This window comes from Poecilia latipinna, unplaced genomic scaffold (genome assembly GCF_001443285.1).
Source record: "Poecilia latipinna isolate Pla-1442-1.1 unplaced genomic scaffold, P_latipinna-1.0 Scaffold143, whole genome shotgun sequence".
Classification (NCBI taxonomy): domain Eukaryota; kingdom Metazoa; phylum Chordata; class Actinopteri; order Cyprinodontiformes; family Poeciliidae; genus Poecilia; species Poecilia latipinna.
The window spans coordinates 209,082-224,283 of NW_015112759.1; the positions used below are offsets into that span (position 1 = coordinate 209,082).

General features: G+C 41.6%; 2 protein-coding genes and 1 long non-coding RNA gene across 5 annotated transcripts in view; all 3 read right to left on the reverse strand.

Moving 5' to 3' along the window:
- Positions 1 to 1,339: 1,339 nt before the first annotated feature.
- Positions 1,340 to 6,270, reverse strand: bambia (BMP and activin membrane-bound inhibitor (Xenopus laevis) homolog a). Its single transcript, XM_015029074.1, has 3 exons — positions 5,404 to 6,270; positions 3,243 to 3,524; positions 1,340 to 2,369 (listed from the first exon to the last, which is right to left on the reverse strand). The coding sequence occupies exons 1-3, from the start codon at positions 5,477 to 5,479 to the stop codon at positions 1,945 to 1,947; spliced, it is 783 nt and encodes a 260-aa protein (XP_014884560.1). The 5' UTR covers positions 5,480 to 6,270; the 3' UTR covers positions 1,340 to 1,944.
- A 2,893-nt stretch (positions 6,271 to 9,163) lies between these two features.
- Positions 9,164 to 12,272, reverse strand: LOC106945410 (uncharacterized). Its single transcript, XR_001424553.1, has 3 exons — positions 11,955 to 12,272; positions 9,245 to 9,247; positions 9,164 to 9,177 (listed from the first exon to the last, which is right to left on the reverse strand). It is a non-coding gene; the product is annotated as an uncharacterized LOC106945410 (long non-coding RNA).
- Positions 12,273 to 13,501: 1,229 nt separating this feature from the next.
- waca (WW domain containing adaptor with coiled-coil a) overlaps positions 13,502 to 15,202 on the reverse strand; it is a 28,150-nt gene continuing 26,449 nt past the window's right edge. For all 3 annotated transcript variants that reach the window (XM_015029075.1, XM_015029076.1, XM_015029077.1), the window contains 2 exons: positions 14,061 to 14,188; positions 13,502 to 13,974 (listed from right to left, as the gene is read on the reverse strand). In XM_015029075.1, the coding sequence (XP_014884561.1) occupies positions 13,905 to 13,974; positions 14,061 to 14,188 (198 nt within the window). In that variant the 3' untranslated portion in view covers positions 13,502 to 13,904. The remainder of the gene's footprint in view (positions 13,975 to 14,060; positions 14,189 to 15,202) is intronic.

Consider the following 15,202-nt stretch of genomic DNA (forward strand, 5'->3'; position numbering starts at 1 on the left):
GGGATTTCTACATGCCAACACCAGCAGACATTGTTGTCTGTACCTCTTTCCACCATTGTTTTAAAGCCAAAACCACTTTTAATTTTCTTCAGCTTAGACTTGCAGTTGCTTCATATAACATTGATTTTTTTTTTTTTTTTTTTACATACTTTTACATGCTTCCACCACATCTTAGTACTGTTGATGCGAGGAGTGGCCATATTGAAACAGGAAGTTGGCCTTACAAAGGGACGTAGTTGGAGTTGCTCCCTCTTTCCCGGTGGGAAATCCAACTTCAGTTGATTTTTCCTCCTGGGAAGTTGGAATTTCCCAGTTCCAACTACAACTTGAACGCAGCATGTGTATTCATCCCCTTTTACACTGATACCCCTAAACAGACTTTGTGCCTTGTACATGCAAAACAAATGTTTGCGACTCAGAACAAACACAATGAATACACCAGCTTTACATGAAACATGGTGGAGGTAGAATCATGCTGTGTGGATGGTTTTCTGCAGAGAGAGAGTGAAGCTGGTTATAGTAAAAGGAAAATGGTTGTACTGTATTGAGGAGAACCTCAATACAATACAGTTCTGGAGGAGAACCAGTTAGAGGCTGCAAAAGATTAAAGTTTTGGGTTAGAATGGTATAGTCAAAGTCTTGCAGTTAATCCAACAGAGAACCTCTGTCAAAATAGGCAAAAACCTTAAACTCTAGATGTGCAAGGCTGGTAGAGAAAGACCCCAAAACCATCTAATCTGCACACTGCAGTAAAACGCTCATCTAAAAAGTATTTACTCAGGGAAGCTGGATTCAAATGCACACCACACTTTTCAGATTGTCATTCATTTTCATTCTACTTCACAATTATGTATTATTTTGTGTTGGTCTTTCAACTAAATAAAATACATTGATGTATGTGGTTGTATGTGGTTGCAATGTAACAAAGCGAGACTTATGGATACGTTAGCAAGGTAAACTCTACTTTTCCAGGGAAAACATTCCCAAATTAGGGGAAATGAAATTATTTCATACAGTCATGGATAAACGAGTCCTACCGTAGAGTTCATTTTGCTACAATGTGTCAATATGACTACAAGTTAAACTAAATCTAGATGAAAGTTGTTAGACTAACATTTCCAGCTGAATCTAGCTTTAAAAATAGCACTTCACAGGAAGTTTATAAGCTGATGATTCAGAAATCAATCCTCAGTGTAGCCTGTCGGTGGATTCATGGCAGACAACAGATGTTCAAAGGTTTCTCTGGTTAAAACAGAAGCTCTCCACTGCTGTGGCTGATAATACTCCTGCTATTACCGTCTAATAACCAGGAAACATCAAGAAACAAACAAAGAATCCAGATTTAAATAAAGTCACTTTAATTGAAGTTCTTTCACAAACACACGCACGCACCCACACACATACAATCAAGCTTTTAGTCTGATCACAGAAAGAAGTTGGAACATTCACTCCGAAGAAGACGCACACCGGTCAGTTTTCTCAGACAAAAATATATATAGATATATTTAAATCTTTACAATAAGCTTGAATCATGAAACATCCAGAGGAGTGTGCACACCTACAGTCCAAAAGCGCCGAGATCTCGCTCTCTCGCTTCCTCCTCAATCAGTCCTTTTCTTGTACCCTGGTGTCAGTGTAAAAATCTTGTTTTTTTATTTTATTTTTTTTCACTAAAAAAAAAAAAAAAAAAAAAGAAAAAAAAAATGTGCAAATAAGACAAAAAATTTTGGAATCCTTCAGCGTTTCAGTGTAGAAAGTCCAGGATCCTCAGCGAGCCCCTCTCAAGTTTAAATACAGATCTGCCTTTTCATTTTCAAGTAAAGTGCTCCTCTAGCAAAAAAAAACAACAAAAAAACAAAATCACGCGGCATGAGATCAGTCCCGCATCGTTTTAGCAAAACAACAAACAGAAAACAAAACAAAGGAATGTCCTTTTAGAGGCAGTCAGACGAACTCCAGCTTGCCGTGGCCGCTGTACATCCCCCAGTGCACCAGCGACAGGATCTTGTCGCCGCCCCCGGCGCCGCCCGGCTCGGCCTGCCGCATCTTGTCGCAGGTCAGGCAGCAGTTCTCGTGGCCCGACACCGGCACCATGCACTCCAGGTCCAGCTTGGCCACGTGGCCCTTCTTGGTGTGGTGGCCGTGGAAGCTGTAGTGGAGGCGCGACAGCATCTGCTGCCGCTGGTCCTGCAGCCGCTTGTTCTCGCTGCGCAGCATCCGCAGCGCAAGCATGATGAGCAGCACCAGGATGAGGCCGCCGGCGATGGGCACGGCGATCACCGCCGCCCGGAACCACACCTCCTTGGCCGAGGCCAGCTCCTGCACGCGCGTCACCAGGTTCCGGTTGCCGTCGGCAGGGTAACGGCTCTCTGCGAAGGTGGAGACAATCGGATGGTTAACTTCACTTTGTTAAGAAACGATGATCAGCTTTTAACACCCCCTCGACAGAAAAGAAAAAGCAAGGAAGAAAAACAACACAGAGAGAGAGAGAGAGAGGAGGTGAGGAAAGGCAAAAACAAATGAGTCACCTTGTCCCAGGGATTAATCTGAGCTAATAAACTACAGTCTGCTCTGCCTCTGAAAACAAAACAAACCAAAAAAAAAAAAAAAAAAACCTGAAAAAGTCCCTCCGCCTCAGAACCTGACAGGCCCCGCGTTTCTGAGCGGACGTCAGGGATGTTCGTCCTGCGAGGCACATTCCAGCTCGGTGGGAAAATTACACGGTGCGCATGTAATAAAAAAAATAAAAAAAAGAAACAGCGCATCTGATCTCCTTCCAAGAGCTTAAAGGTAAAAACTGCCCGGCTCTCTCGCCTCTGCAGGCGCAGAGCTGGGGCTTATTAAAAGTTTAAAACGTTAAGTTCTGCTAAGCTGGAAAATTAAGAATGAGGCGGGATATGGAAAAAAAAAAGAAAGGAAAAACTAAACACTGCTTCTGAAACTGAAAGGAGGAAAATAAGGGCCCACATGTTGACATGCAAGTCTGTCGCAATTAACAATTAATCGATTGAACAAATAAAATGAGTGGAATAATTTCCATTCTGATTGATATTTTTTGAAGGGCAGTTTTGTTTAGAAACATCATAATCCATATTATTTATGGTTTGAGTTCTTTGTTTTGACTATCTTCCAGTTCCTGTTAAGCACTCTTTACTGAATTAAATCTAGTTTTTCCTTCTTGCATCATTATCCGTATGCCATCGCTTCATCGTTTATTGCCATACTTCATCCTGCTGCCTCACCTGTCGAGTCCCTGGTGTGCGCCAGGTCTTGCAGGCCCCTGTAGTTGCACATGTCGTCGTGGCAACACTCCAACGTCAGCGCCCCACCGAGGGAGTCGGCGGCGCGGCGGCCGTTGCCGCAGACGTCCGCGGCGCCGGAGACGGGGTCCAGGCAGCCGTGGGTGAGGGGCGAGTTGGCGCTGAGCGGGTCCAGGACCTTGGTGAAGCAGGCGTTCAGCTCAGACTTGCACATGTAGCCGGTGGCCACGCAGTGCGGCGCATCACAATAGCACCTGATCTCTCCTGGATGAGGAGAAGAAGAAGAAGAATAAGAGAAACTACATTTCATGTTTCTTTTTGTTTGTTTTTACAGCAGCTGGTTTCATTCCCTCCTCCTCCTCCACTGGCTAACTGTTGCTAGCTTCTCCTACAGTAGATGCTAATGAGTGTGTAGCTCCACCAACAAGCAGAGTCAACTCTTCCCACCCTGAAGCCGAGTTCTGCTGGTTGGGAGTGAGCTCAGGCTAACTTCTCATTATGGCCGCCTCGCTCTTAACAACAACACACACAGCCAGAGGCCACTTGGCTAGCAACAGCAGACTACCTGCAGGTTGCATCATCACTAAAGCGATACAACGTATCAACCTGAATACATCCTAAGCAGAAGAAGAAGAAGAAGTGTCTGTAGCTGCTGTGAGGCTGCGCCAACTTGCAGTGCAAGGCCCACATTCATCAGATCAGTGTTTTCCCTGTGAATGATTGGAGCAGCAGGGCTAAGGGCAGGTCATTTGGAGAATATTTCATTAGAGAGGAGAGGCCCCTTTGTGGGCCGACTAGAGGGAGGGGCCCTCAGCCAGGCTGAGCAGAGAGGCTCTCTGGGCCCCCGAGTGGCTCCAATACATGGATGGAGGCTTCGCACCAGGAGTGAGAGAAATGAAACATGGCAGATGAGATGTTACAGTTTGGGTTGTTTAACCCTCGTAGGGTAAAGTTAATTTATCTGACGATTTAAAGTCATTAAAATAATTTCAGTGTTTTTCAGCTTCTTTAGGAGATTTTAGTCACTTTTTTTCTTTTTAAAGGTTTTTGTTTGAATGTTTGCTTGCTATGACTTCCAGAGGCACCAGATGGATCTCAGGATCTGATTTGGAACTTTAATGAATTCGGTTTCTCTTGTTTTTTTTTTTTTTTTTTTTTTTTTATTCCTTTGGAAAACATTTGACTCTCCAGATCAAAATCTAAATTAAGATCAGTAAAAACGTGGAACGCCTTATTCTGCGCTGACCACACAGTTTGTGATTTGTCAGACGTCTATTGATGTATAAAAAAAAAACAACATAAAAAAAGAGAAAGTTTTTTTTTTCCCCTTTTCCAGCTTTTATAGGAACAGTGCACCAATCCAAGCTTTTCCTGACCAGGACCAATTCTCTCCCTCAATTCTAACTAAAACAAAAAACAAGAGGGAAAGAAACACTGCATTTTTTTTTTTGATAGACAATTCAAATCCAAAGCAAACTACAATTTGAAATCAAGCATCAAAGCCTGTTTTTCTGATTTTTGGGACTTATGTTAAAACTTTAAAAGTCCTCAACAGCCTGTTAGTGTGTTATTAACCATCAATAGTCACTTGTTAGTTTTGATGCACTTGGTTTATAGACAAATTAAGAAAACTAAATTGTTTTTCCAGTATTTGAAAAACCTGATCCCGACCTCTGACATGCTGATATCTCTAATTTAGACTGGACTGGATTAGGTCTCAAAGGTATCTTTTAAAGAAGTGGAAGATAAGTCAGTCCAGTTTTTATCAGACTTTGTGGTCCAATTTTCAACCAGAAATCCATACAATTTGGTCTAAATAACAACAACAAAAAAATAAACTATTACAACTTAGCCTCTTTTCTTTGTCCTAACAAGTAAACTTTTCATTCATCTCAAGTAGTGTCATCTTTGTAGCGTGGTTCAGGTCGGTTTAAGTGTTTACAACATGAACCAGAGCCCACCACAGGTAAACCAGATGAAAAGAAAGTTGTGGAATAGTCCTTTACTGAAGTCGCATTCTAACTTCAGAGTCGGAAGTCGGAACCCCGGAGTCTCGTTTCATGTCTCCCCTTGAAACAGTGTTTATCCTGGCCTGAAGAGGCCAACAAACATGCCCCGTCAGCAGAACAAAGTCTGAGCGTACCTTTGGTCAGAAGAACCGCCATGGCACAGAGTTCCAGTTGGAGCCAGATGGAAATGAAACTGGACTGGCGCTCCATTTACACCGAATTCCTGCGCAGTGACCGCGGTTATATCCAGCAGCAGAGAGCCGCGAGAAAAAAAAAAAAAAAAAAAAAAAAAGGGGGGTGGGGGGGAAAAGGCTTACATGGACTTAGGGTGAAAAACGAGCCATTCAGCTGACCGACCTAACAACACCACCAGGTAGGAAAAAGAGCTTCCGTTCCCGCATGGAGACAGAAATGTTAGCGGGCTTGTTTTTCGAAGCGGCTCGGCATTACCGGAGTTCGCCACAACAACAAAAAAAACCTCCCCCAAAACACGGTTTTCTTCTCCAGGACTAAAAAGAAAAAGAGAGAGAAAAAAAAACAGAAAAATGTGAATATACTCCTTTTGAAGCGACTGAAGGGGATGTGAAGTTGTTACCACTGGTCCTCTTGTTCCTTTCGAAGTGGCCGGTCGCAGTGAAGCATCACGTTTGTATTCCTGAACGGAGAAATATTAGGTGGAAAAACAGATGAGTCAGTCCGCAGGGCTGCACACTCAGACTGGAGACGGCGGCGATTTAACTGGAGAAGAAGCAGCAAGCGGCCCAGGCTCCGCCTTCCTTCCTTCTGATTGGTCCGACCACCCTGGGCAGAAAATTGATCTGAGTGCAGTTCAGGGCACATCCGGTAACTTCATTTCAGAATAGAACCAACAGGCTGAAAGGCACACACGAACCCCAGGTTGAAGTTGAATAGCAATTTAGAGCAATGTGAGCAGTACAAAATTATTCAACCTGCATAACTATCAAACAATAAAAAAAGTTTATGTAGGACAACTGTAAAATGTTTGTTAATGGATTGAATAGTTAAATTTATGTATTTATTTTTGTATTTGCTTGTTTAAAGTATTTAGACATTTTTAATTATGTTAAATCTACCATTTAACGTAATTAGTCTGTTCCTCCAAGATGAAACTAGCGAGTCCTAAAGTGTTGCAAAGTTTCCACACAATTATGTCTTTTATAAGCTGAGAACATAATTGTTTCTTTATTGTACAAATAAAAGTGTTATTTTCATGATTTCTCAAATCGTCATTATATTGCATGTCGTAATTTTATTGCTCAGCTCCTAATTTTCGCGGCCCTATGTCCATTTTGTGCTTCGATCAAATCAAGCTTTTATTTTCTACATCACTTCAACTAACTTCCGGTCTAACTCGTCTCCCTACATTCTGACCTGATCCAAACAATCCCCTCCACCTTTCATTCATAGCCTTTTATTTCCATAATAGCATGTTCCATGTGTCATCACAGGACCGGGTCGTACTCATTTAAGTGACTTAATAATTATGGCGCTGATGTAATCAGTAATATTATAGTATGTCTGGATGGCCGGACCTGTTTATGTTGCAGCTCCTCAGCATAAACACAGTTTAATAAAATTATTTTTGATAAATGAATCAAAAATATCAGTATTCCTTTACATATAAACATATATAAAAAAAAGAAGAAGAAGAAGAACAGGATTAAAGGTGTAACCTTGAAGCTAGACTGTGACGTCAGGTCATTGTGTCCGGTATCAGCTACCTGCAGCGTCATCGCCGCAGCAGCCAGGTTGACGCCGGGCTGAGCCGCCTTCCTTCAGGCTGACACCGCTGCTGCTGCTGGGAGGAGTGGACAGCCGGTTAGAGAAATTAGCAATCCAAAAAGCGCATGGCGCCATCCCGTCCACTCGCACACACACAAGCGCTTGCGCGCGCACGCACGCACACACACACACACAATTGCCCCTCCACCAACTGGCAATGCAAAACAAACCGGCGAAAGATCTGTATCAAGCCTCACGCGCCATCTGTATCTTACCATACGGACTTCCTTTATTCTTTTTTTTTTTTTTTTTACTTTCATTCACTTCGTAATGAAATCAGTCTCATTATGACTCTGCCTCAGCCTACAGGTGTGATAGCGTGGTTCCGCCCTGATCCGGAGCCATATGCTTCACCGTCGAACAACCTTTATTGTGGCTCTCAGAAAACAAGACGAGGATCCTCGCTTCAGGCAAAGTAGAAGACGACACTGCAATTACCGCAATTATGTGCAATTCCACGGAGGCGCCACTCCACGGCTGGTGTTACATCCCGTGCAAAGGGCAGTAAAGGTGGAAAGAGACGGGTTCAAAATGTCAGCTCACGCTGTTTTTAGGATTTGTTGAGAGATGTATACAAAAAGAGACCCCTGCCTTCATTAATGTGCGAGCTCTGTATATATATGATTTAACTCTTAAAATTAATTTATTCGGTAGTTTACATTTGATGTGGCGTTAAATGATCAGTTTATAGTAGACTGTAAGTGTTTACGTTTTTATCTAAATATTTCTAGAAATGCTCCTTTAACATCGAGCACTTACGCGTAAGGTCGCGTAAGTGCGACCCTACGCGAGGTTAGCTAAATACCCCCATCTAGTGGCCACAGCTGGTACCAAGATTTTTCCTTTTCAGTCATAATATGTTAGAATGCATTTTCCCCCCTCACGAACAAATGTATACTGACAATCAAAACCCAGCCAGATTATGAAATATATATATATCCACAGCAGGATTTTACAAAATACGTTTTCTTTTCAAAGACATAGAAGAAAAATACATATTAAAAAAACTAATGAAGTTTCAACAGTATCACAAAAGACATTAAAACATTGAACATGGAATTATTAAACCTTACTGCAGATGTGGGACTTTTCAGAGATTTCAACACAGATTCTGAAGAGTCAAGTTCTATTTTAGATGTACGTATTTTACCAAGTCTGAGCCAGGGACTGACTGGAATAACCCCCCAAGCCATGATGGATGCTGTCGTGGCCCATGGTGACAGTAACAATAATTATCTTCAGGACTTTAAAGGATAAACATCTGTTTATATTTTGGCTTGCACTGCAGGCAGTTTGAACTCATGCAACTTCGGTTTACCCAAACATCCTCTGTCTCAGACTGCTGAGCGGTGGGACTTCTTCCTGGTTATCATTTTCAGCAGAAGTAGCGAGTGATGCAGCCGTTCCTCAGGATACGCTGCAGGGACTTGGAGATACTCTGGACAGATGCACATCATGGTTACTTGTTTGAAAATAAGCACTGGAGATCAACCAGATAAACCTACGACAGCATGCCAGTAAATAGAAAAAAAGACAAGTAGATTTCTGCCAAAAAACAAAAAAAAAACTCAGAAATTTTTAGATTTAATCTCAGAAATTTTCTGTCATTTCAGATGGATAACCATATCTTGGTAAGTTTATACTCGTGCTTTATCCTCTAATAAATTCTTCACTATGATGGTCTCAAGAGTTTGTACATAATTTGTCCAATCCTCATTTCATTCTGAACTTCCACAAAAATTAGAACTCCCACATAAAAAAACACTAAAGCTCAGTACTTAATGTCATTATCAACCATTATCAACTCAGTCAAAACTTTACTTTTAAATCTGCTTTTAAAAACTTGACTTATCATTAAAGTTACTATCATTAAAGTACATTTAGTCAGTATGAATATGGTTGTATTTTATTTTTTTTCTCTGTTTTATGATGTTCTCCCTTTTTCTGCTGCATCATATTCCGCTGTATAATGTTTAAGTGTTTTCGGAACAAGTCATTGTCTCAAACCAACTTACTCTGTTAAATAAAGGTTGTAGTTGTACCCTGCTCTTTCCATTATCAGATGACGCATTTAACACGTTTGTGGTTGGATTTTAGTTTTACATCTGATTCAACTTTGTGTTTGGGTAAAAAAAAACAAACTATTTCTGGGTCTGTTTGATCAAATTTCACCGTCTGATCTTATGCTAACTTGGTGTGTTTTCTTCCTGCTGAGAGGATGAGTGTCACCCAGTGGGGTGGGTTTCATGTGAGCGGCTTTCTTCATAGGTAGTCATTGTCCCCTGCAGGTTGTGTCTGCTTTCACACATTAGGAGACACTTACTTACTTGGAAGTGTTACCTGTTACTGATCTGCATGACAACAGCTCCTCCCTCACCCCTCTTCAGCCTCATGGCTGGAATGCTGTTGTGGTAACTTGGAGTGACAGACAACTCAGGTTTTTTATTGACAAAACAGCTCTTTTGGAGAATTTCACTTTGAATTTCCTAAAAACCAAACCATTTGAAGAGTTATATGTGTTATGCCCCGTAGTCCCACCCAGGTCATCTCCATGCAGCAGTCACTGAGAGGCCAGCCGGGGCAGAAAGGCCTCCCTGAAACGTCTTCCTCTTGTGCTTCCTGTCCTCTCTTTGATCTGAGCCATATCAGTGTCTCCAAAGAGTCCCAGACAGGCAGACTGTCTCCGTCCTGCATGATCTAGTTTTGCCCTCCTGACTGTAACAAAGGGAAATGTTCAGTTCTACTGGGTTTACAGTGAGAGAGAGAGAGAGAGAGAGAGAGAGAGAGAGAGAGAAAGAGAGACTCTCTGGCAGCTTTGATGTTCCAGATTTGGTTAAAAGATCTGTGTACTGAAGTCGCCACACTGAGACGGAAAACTGACTGCCTTTGACTTTTTTGGGGCAGGAGATCTGTGTTCTTTCTGTCTGTCATCCAAAGAAGACTAAAATTTGCATTTCTAATTGAACTTAAATGCTTTTTTAGTCAAAATATTTTATGCTAAGCCTTTTTACCAATACAAAATACACAACGCCTTACGACAACAAAGAGAGCGGGAAAAAGCTTAAGACTTGACTTCCTGTCCAAGACCACACCTGCAGTTTTGCCTTGATAATTGACCACAGGCCCAACATCCAGCAATATCACTGTATTTGCTCAAGTAATGTTCTTGGGGAGCGAATTGTCTTTAGAGAGCCACGTTTCGAAAATAACCTCTTTCCAGTTTTGCTGCGTTTCTCCTCTTTTTGTGTATTTTGTTAATCACATGAGACAAAGGGACTGAAGTCTTTGTGATGGCCACAACAAAATGCTGACTGTATCCTTGAGCCACTTTGTTGGCTTGGCAGAGCTCTTAGGGTTAATGTCAGTGTGAACAACATTTATGTGCTCGAACTTTACATTCTTGGCTAATGTGGTTTCATATCTACATATTTTTTTCACATCAGTTGTTCCTGTCCTTCCCACAGCAAACCGGCCCACAACCCAAAGCTGCCACCACTGTGCTTCAGTTAGCATGGTTCCTGTTTTTCCTCCAAATTTATTGATGCTCATTTTAGCCAAAGACTTTGATTTTGTACTATTGGACCACAGGGCACGTCTCCAATCATTAATCTTTGTTTCCATGTGAATTTGCAAAACGCAATCAGGCCTTTTCATCCCACTCTTAGAGTCGTGGTTCCTCTCTGCACGGCCTTTCAGCCCATGTTGGTGCACGTCTCGTTTTGCTCTAGATAATGACACTCTCTTACTCACCCTTAGCCTTTGTTTTCGGGCTGATACTCACATTTTGCACCAGAGCACATTTATCTCGGAGACAAAGAGTCTGTCTCCTTCCTGAACAATAGAATGGCTGGATGTTCCCATGTTGTTTGTACTTGCATTTAATTATTTAAACAGAAGATTGTGGCCCCTTTGGGCAGCTGTACCTAAAGACAAACCAGGCTTTTAAAGGCTTTTTTATGACTCCATTATCGGCTGTTTTTAAATGAATGTTCTCAGTGGAAATAAATAAATCACTGAAACCCAGACTGAAGACTCTTCTAGCACACTGTAAGAGAAGAAACAAATTTATGACTTGGGTCACATAAAAAGAAAATGTAGGGTTGAGTTGGCCCTACAAAAGGAAAGGCCTTTAAGAAAGGAAACAATAATGCTGCCCTCTGCTGGCAGAGAATATGCTGCTCAGAATCATTATGATTTTAAAAAGACCAAACGTAATCGCTTTATAATAAATTTCCTCACCCAACCACTATGGGGAAAAAGTAAAATATAAATTATTTTTAAAGTTTTTCTTTAAACAACACCACCACCACTTTTAACAGTTATTTAAAAAAAGGCTGGGGCTTTGGACGGAAAACACAAAATAATGAGAAATATATAATGCAGACTTCCTTAGGAGGATGGCAGGAATGAACATTGATGTCATGCTGCAGTTTAAACGCTTTACCACTAGAGGGAGCCATATTGTTCTTACAGTTCAAAATACTTAGTTTCATGCCATTTGTTTTATTTAGGTTTTTCACAAGTAACATCCGGAAGAAAACGTATCCGTCATTTTTGCTTAAGTTTTTCATTAGCTTAAAATCTAAAAAATAAATGAAATTGTAGTTCCAACAAGTTACAACAAATGTCCTATTGTAAACATCAAAATAATAGATTTTCTCAGTCAAATGATATAACAGTTCAGGAAAACTGTTGTTCAGTAAAGAACCAGCAGGTGTCGCCAGAGGAATTGCCCCCTTTATGAAGCAGGTGGGAAGCAACAGCGCTGCCCTGGAGAGGTACATTTTAATGTCTTCACTTTACATCCGGAAACGATGCATAAAGCGACAACGGCTCGTATATTCCGAATGTTATTAAAGGGGCAGCATAACGTAAAATAAACTTTATAAAGTTATTCCCTCATAAAAAACATACCAGGAGTGTTACCTTGATTCGTTAATTCATGCTTGAGAAACCCTCTAATCTGGCAAACATTCGGGTTTGTAGAAGGCTTGATGGGATCGAGCATCGCCTTCCAGGACGAAGGTCCTCCTGGGAGCTGCAGTTTCCGCCTCAGAGCAGCCTTTCCTAGTGACTCACCCCACACAGCTCCTTCAGACTAGCCAGCAGCAACTAGCAAACACCTGGAGGATATGCTGAGCTTAGTATACCACCAGGTACTTCTCAGTGCAATGCTGGTGAAAATGTTAAAGGGTTACTAAGAGAGATGTGATAAGTAAAATTTCCTTAGTCATATTTTATATACACAGCATTTTTATAGCAACTACAGGTAAGAGGCTATAAAATTATACGTGGCTGGAAGCCACACAATACTGGCCCTTTAAGAAGAGAAGCTGTTCAGGACCCAGCTCCATATTTACAGATGACAAAGAAGTGAACTCCCAAGTGTCTCTCATTGACCTGATGGCAACACAGAAAAGCTTTCCAACCAGGCACCAATAAAACATACAGACAAGCTTTAGTTTAACATGTTTATTACAATACGTACATTTCACATTTGAGCTTTGACCTCTTGTTGCCCTGCGCTGACTGAAGAGGTGCTCCACATGCACCCACCCTGGACCTGCTGAGGCCGTCCTACCGCTCCTCGACCGGGGCGCTGGTGAAAATGTGTGGCCATCATTGTGATTTTCCGCTTGTCACTACAACTCTTATAAATAAAACCTTTTTTTTTTTAATTATTTTTTTTATTCCATCTCTCTTAAAACTCCACTGTTATGTTAGCAACTGTACAAAGGAATGAAAAAAACAAGAGGTACAACCCTCAACTTGAAAAGTCAAAGAGGTGTGGGAGGGGGAAGAGAGGAACAGAAAAACAGTGGGAACCCAAAGGAGAAGAAAGTAAAACACAACACAGAAAGGTGGGATGTGTCAGAGAAAGAGGCGTGGCAGGCGGGCGGGCAGGTAGGTGGGCGAGTGGGTCAGGAAGCCAGGGCGGGGTGGTGGAGGTTACCGGGAATGGTCCAAAGCAGCACGCCATCACATCCCACAATGGATTTTTTTTTTCCTTTTTGTATTTATTTTTTTTTTTTTAAATAATCACTCACTTCACCAACCACCAGGCACTGATTTTTTTTTTCAGACTGGGTAATGCAGGGCCACCAGAAGCTGCTAGCAGATCACTAAGCATTGGGAGCAGGTGTTAGTCTGCCACGCCTGCACATGACAGTACCCCTCCACTCAGGGAGGCTGGAGGGAACGGGTGAGTTTACCGAGATTTGATGAGCTGAAGAGATTGTTCTGGTTGATTCCATGCCTCCAACACCTTCAAGTCAGCCTGCAGGCCACACACACACACACACACACGCACACGCACGCGCTCACACACACCAGCTGACTCAATGGTTCAGAGATCTTGTGAAGTGACAGAGTGAAGCCGGAGATCTGCAGATGAGTTAACGTGAAGGACCGGAGGCGCCGAGGCGTTGATTAGTCTGGATGTCCAAAAAGCTTTGATAGGCATGGCTTTCCATGGCTTCAATCTACAAAACATATTTACAACATAGATAATAACATCTACAAGAAATCTACATTTTTTTTTCCACCCTCCCCCACCGAGGGTTTTTCACAAAACCAGCGTCTTGTAAATCAACCCTCCTCCTCCAACAGCAGCTCCTCGGTTCTCCCTTTCAGGTCTCCCAGTCCAACGGTCCAAACCAACCCGACTCAAACTCCTCTGAGAGAGTGTGTATGTGTGTGTGTTTATGTGTGTGTTAAGACTGGGTTCAAGAGGAACCGAACAACTGCTTTCTTTCCAGATTTCAACTATGTGCAATGGGTTTCCCCCTTCCCCTCAAACCCCCCAAAAACAAAACTCTCGACACCAAAGTTCTCAGACCATGAAGGAATTTTGATTCTTCAACTTTTCAAGTTCTTTGATTTGCTGTCTCAAAAACAATATCCTGAGGGGAGAGAGATGAAGAGAGGAGAGGGTTAGACGTGTGGATGTTTTGACCGAGTCGTGACCGAGGGAGAGCGGCGGTCTCACCTCTGCTCCCGCAGCGTAGCTTGGATTTCACAGACTCTGACCAACGAGCGCAGATTCTTGAGCTCAGTGCAATTCTCGGACATGCAGATGCTGCCCATGCTGTGGGCCTCTTCACGTAGCCTGGATGCCTGGAAGAGTTCACGCCACAGGTCAGCTTGTTGGTGTTCCCCAGGGGGTCATTCCAGGGCCACTACTATTTTCCATTTACAAATGCTGCCACTTGATCAGGTTATTCATGAATTCCAGGGTTTACCCCAGTGTTTTATCAGTCTGGCAGCCCACCAGACTTTACTTGAGACCCCACCAAGCTAGGCTTTGTTTAATTCTTTTTAATGTTTGTCTTTTTTTTTGAAGACTTTATAGTTGGTGTTTGTGTTCTTTGAAAGACATTAACAGTCCCTGATATCTGGTGAAATTTTTAAATATCAACTTTAAACTTTAGTTTAACTCAAAAACATGCTAAGCTGCTGGATGCTACCACCAGACTTAGCAAGTTTTCTAGAAGAAACCCTGAATTCAATGTCTCTTCATTTCTATGCAGATGATTCCCAGATTTATTTGGCTGTCAACCCATCAGAGCTCCTTACTTTTAAACTTACCCTACGTCTTTCAGACATCAAAACCCAGATGTCTGATAATTATCTGTTACTCAATAATGATAAATCTGAGTTAAGGGCATTTGGACCCAAGGTCAACATTTTGAGAACATTACTAAAACTAGTGAATGCTCTTCCTCTGAATATTAGACCGGGCTCTTGACTGCCTCTTTTTAAATCATTAGTTAAAACTTACTTTAAAAATAAGGCTAATAATNTTTTAATTTCTTTTGTATTTTTACTATTTCAATTTGTCTTACAATGTTGTGTATTTTAAATGATTTGGTATAATTTTTGTGTTTGTGTCAATTTTTGTGTTTGTGTCATTTCTAATGTTTTAATAAATGTTTTAATGCAGAGAACTTTACAATATTTGTTTAAAAAGTTGCTATACAAAAAAGAAAAAAAATATAGTTGAGGATGTTTGGTTGTGAAATGTAAACAAAACAAAACAAAAAAAAAAAAAAAAAAAAAAAAAAAAAAAAAAAAAAAAAAAAAAAAAAAAAATTTTAGGGGGGCCTTCCCTGCTTTTCTGCCTTTTTTTGG